The 4,323-nt window shown below is 44.1% G+C and overlaps 1 protein-coding gene across 2 annotated transcripts; it reads left to right on the top strand.

Moving 5' to 3' along the window:
- Nucleotides 1-1,024: 1,024 nt before the first annotated feature.
- On the top strand, nucleotides 1,025-4,014 carry LOC147438342 (protein phosphatase 2C 50-like). 2 transcript variants are annotated; one of them, XM_086487638.1, is made up of 5 exons: nucleotides 1,025-1,340; nucleotides 1,499-2,586; nucleotides 2,668-3,036; nucleotides 3,128-3,233; nucleotides 3,304-4,014. In XM_086487638.1, exons 2-5 carry the CDS (start codon nucleotides 1,636-1,638, stop codon nucleotides 3,603-3,605), a joined length of 1,728 nt encoding a protein of 575 aa, XP_086343764.1. In that variant the 5' UTR covers nucleotides 1,025-1,340; nucleotides 1,499-1,635; the 3' UTR covers nucleotides 3,606-4,014. The 2 variants fall into 2 exon arrangements, with proteins under 2 accessions (XP_086343764.1, XP_086343763.1); XM_086487637.1 differs by having other exon boundaries at nucleotides 1,025-2,586.
- Nucleotides 4,015-4,323: the final 309 nt, after the last annotated feature.

The following is a 4,323-nucleotide window of genomic DNA, read 5'->3' as shown; positions in this document are numbered from 1 at the left end:
AAAGGACATCCTCTGACACAAGAGATGAGGATATTGCAACTCCGATATCGGGGTACAAAAAAGGATAGACGGGGTAAAGGCACATCCCTACGTTTTATATATATGGGTGAGGACAGTGTCACCTCCCAGCCATACTTGCGTATGGTCGTGTTTCCCATGTATTCATTGGATTTTCATGATTTTTTTTTGCTTTCTTTTTTGATTTCGATCTTTGGGCACAAGCATGTTGAATGATGACATGGTGACTCGAGCTACAAACAACAAATGTACAACACAAAAAAAACACTCATTCATAAGAGCGGCTTGTAGAACAAGATGCGAAACTCTCCTAAAGGATTATTATCTTGATGTAAGATGAATGAAGCTTGCCTCCCCAAAACTCAAAAAAGAAGAATATGCATAGCGAAAGAACGAACAACAAACAAACGAAGGAAGGCATTGCAAGCAGTAGCCTCTTCGTGTTTTGAAATAGACAAGCTATCACAAAACTGGAAATAAGGTTGTGATGTAGTCAGCAACAACATAATGATTTGCCAAACTTGTGCAACAACGTCATTCTCATGAATCATACTACTCGTCTTTCATTTGTATGCTTGCATCCTTGCGTTCTTGTCAAGATGGATGGTTTCTTTAGTCTCATGCAGCTGAACAAGTATAAATTTCAGCAGACTCTTGTACATGTACACTCTACATTGTTTCATAAATATGGCGTGTGTGATCACAGCTCATGTATTCCCATTAAGTAAACGTCCTGCTTGCCTCTATACCTAAAACAAGAATTGTCGTTGTCTTACTTCCTTATTACACTCGACAAGTTCCATCTTCCTCTCTCTACATGTGTGTGTGTGTGTGTGTCTTTCTCTCTCTCTCTCTCTCTCTCTCTCTCTCTCTCAAACATACAAACTTTCCAAGATAAAAGCATACCAGTTCAAACTTCACCTTGAGATTGGGAGAGGTGGCCCCTCGAATCGCCCTGGCCTCGTCTACCTATAATGAAGCAATGGAGACAAAGTAAAGGCCGCAACCATAAAGAAGCGTACAGTGTTTAGGAGTCTGCTTCTCTCTCTCCTCTCTCTCTCTCTCTCTGCTCTGGGAGAGGCGGCCTTGGACGCGTGGGCTAAAATGACAGAGTGTGGCAGAGAGCCTTTTTGAGTGTGTGTGTGTGTGTGTGTGAGAGAGAGAGAGAGAGAGGCGTCGTTAGCATAGGAGAGGGCATCTGCTCGCGACGAAAGGTCTTTGCGAAGAGCTCTGAGGCGCTAAAAGGTCTCTGCCACTCTTCCCTCGAATGGAGCAGCTAGTGGTTGAGGTTCTGGGCAGTTTCCTTTCATGGCAAGAAATAGGTACTGTTTAGGGCATTTTGGTAGGTCCGATTGATTCCTGCACTCATAGGTAGTACTTACAGTTTGCTGAAACGCTCTGAAGTGTAGCATAGAAATTCTCTGTATTTATGAGGTAGGCCAAGCTTGCCTTGCAATAAACTGAGGATGGCTTGTAGCAGGATTATTTGACGCCTTTCTGCAGATGCAAGTGGACAGATAATCAAGCAGGGGTAGGAACATTTCATGCTGATTAAGGTAGGGCTCACTCTTAAGAGTCTGTGCAAAAACCTTTTGCCAGGAGATAAGAGAGGTCCACATGGACTCATTCTTGTCTGATGACAGGGCAGTGCCCCTATCTTACGAGACAGCATCATTTCAAAGTTATTTGAAGCAGTTTTCATGGTCCAGTCGTGCTCATCATGGCATTCACAAGCGCTCTCGTCCTGTAAGTTCGAGCTTTTATGCATATGCAGAAACAAAGGAGCATGTGCCTCCTCTTCTTAGAGCACATTCAGGTATGGAAGGGAGCTTACTTTCCAGCTACTTTTTGGATGAAGTTAGAGAGGATTGCCTTTCTACTCCTGGTGATGTTTTGAGGAGCAATGGATTGGTTAGATCGCAGTCCTATCCCCTTGAAGGGTTTTACAATGCCCTAGAAAACTGCATTGTAAATATCACCAAGACTTCTAGCTTGATCAAAAGTGAGTTCTGTAAGAGTAATGATGGTACTGGGTTGTCAAATGATTCATCTGCCAAGCCTCGACTTAGTGAGCAGGACTCCATTTCATTGCAGCCTATGTGTGTCGAAATGCTGCAACACAAACAGGAGGAAAAGGTAAGGGAGTTGAGCACAGCAGCAGGGGGAACTGTACAGGAGTCCTCTGTTGTCAATGTTACCATGGAGGTAGCAGCTGAATGTCCTTCTGCCTTTAAAGATCTCATCAACAGCCACCCCAGTACTTCTTCTTCTACCTTAGTGGATACTCCTATGGAAGCCTTGCGAATAGAGGGAGGACTTGTCTCACAGGGAGCTGGCATGTCTCACCAAGCCCAGCATTGCCTAGCAGCAAGGCAGTGTCCTCTCGGCAGTAAGGTGCTCGCCTGTGGCAGGCGCAGAGAGATGGAAGATACAGCCTCAGTTGTTCCATCTTTTACTGCACTTCCTTGTGGTATGATGGGAATGTGCTGCTGTGACAGAGAGCCTGCAAAGCCAACAACATCTGACTTGCATTTTTTTGGTATCTATGATGGTCATGGAGGTGCTCAGGCAAGTTGAAGCTACAGTTTCAGTCTTTGATCTTCATAATAATCCTGGTGCATGCATTTTAATACTTTGGTTTTGCTTTAGGCATCCGCTTACTGCAAGGAAAGGCTTCATGTACTCCTTTCAGAGGAACTTAGTATGCTGGATAAAGTGGAAAGCAGTCATGAAGATCTTGATCTGGGTTGGAATAATAGATGGAATAAAACATTGAATGATTGTTTTTCAAAGATTGACAAGGAGGTTGGAGGGGTGTGCCCAAACGGGATATGCGATGATGAAACTGTCGAAGGGGGCTGTGCCTGTTGTGAAGATGCCATTGCCCCAGAGAATGTTGGTACAACGGCTGTGGTGGCTGTTGTGGGATCACGCCAGATAGTGATTGCAAATTGTGGAGATTCAAGGGCGGTCCTTTCTCGAGGTGGGAAGGCTGTGCCTCTCTCTACAGATCACAAGGTAATCGTGTCTCTGTCAATCTCTGTTGTTCGTAAGTGGCACGAGCTATAGCTATGGATTTTATTGAGCCAACTCTTGTTGCTTTGTCCAGCCGGAAAGGGAAGATGAAACAAGCCGCATAGAAGCTGCAGGAGGAAGAGTTATCTGCTGGGATGGGTACAGAGTAGGAGGGTTTTTGGCATTGTCTAGGGCAATAGGTTTGTTGATCGACCTGTCTTTTGGTTTGTTTACGCAAAGTGTCTTTTGTGATATTTTGAGTGAATACAGGTGACCGGTATTTGAAGCGATATGTCATTTCAGAGCCAGAAGTGACGTGCATACAGAGGGAGGATGAGGATGAGGTTTTAATACTAGCAAGTGATGGGCTATGGGATGTCCTAAGCAATGACTATGCTTGTGATATCGCGAGGAGGGCCTTGGTGGTTGCTAGAAAAAAGCGGGAAAATAGAACGTTTTCTCCTGGAGAGGACCCAGCAGCAGCTTCAGTGGCAGCACTTTTGGTGAAGCTGGCTTACAGCAAAGGTAGCAAAGATAACATTAGTGTGGTGGTGGTTGATTTGAAAAGCTAGATAATTTGCAGGCAATACCGCTTGTGTCGGCCGCCTTTGTCAAGCCTTCTCAAAGCGAGAGGCCTGCCTTACTGGTTGCTTGAAGTACCATTTGAATGATGGCGGTTATCTCTCTTGCTTCTAAAAGCTGATTGAACTACCTGGTGGTCATCTCTTCTTACTTCTGAAAGCTGATTGAATTTCTTGGTTATCTTGAAGCTTTATGTTTGTTAGACTAGAGAATTGTTTTTTCATTCTTAAAGAGTACCTTTGAAGGCTATGAAAGAGTTTCATTCATTGATCAAACAACTTTCGGGCAACACAGTAAGACGAGCCCAAACACAAGGGATCAGTCACCAGTGGATTCTCAATATGTCCTTTGATACTGTAACTGCACCACCAAATCTATAATGGTTTCATTCTAAGTGTTTCCACAGTCTCCTTGAGTTAATGGTTAGATATGGCTTCTTATGGGTCCCTGGCCTCCAGTAATATGTTGTTGCTACACCGCCTTAGAGGTCTGGTTTTATCTCTCGTAGTATACTTAAACTTTCAAGCATGTGCTTGTTCTTGTATATTCCTGAAGCGTCAGTAGAGGAGTTTAGTGTGGAAATGTGCAATAGAGAGGGTCAACGGTCAGTGGAGGATGTTCTGAGCTATAAACTAGTCAAACACAACAGAGGCAACAGTGGATTCTGAGTAGGTGGCAAAATGCTTTATTGTTTTGATACAATGTTTG

This window comes from Adiantum capillus-veneris, chromosome 17, assembly GCF_014529385.1.
Source record: "Adiantum capillus-veneris isolate H3 chromosome 17, ASM1452938v2, whole genome shotgun sequence".
Taxonomy (NCBI): Eukaryota; Viridiplantae; Streptophyta; class Polypodiopsida; order Polypodiales; family Pteridaceae; genus Adiantum; species Adiantum capillus-veneris.
This window is presented reverse-complemented; position numbering and strand designations above follow the sequence as displayed.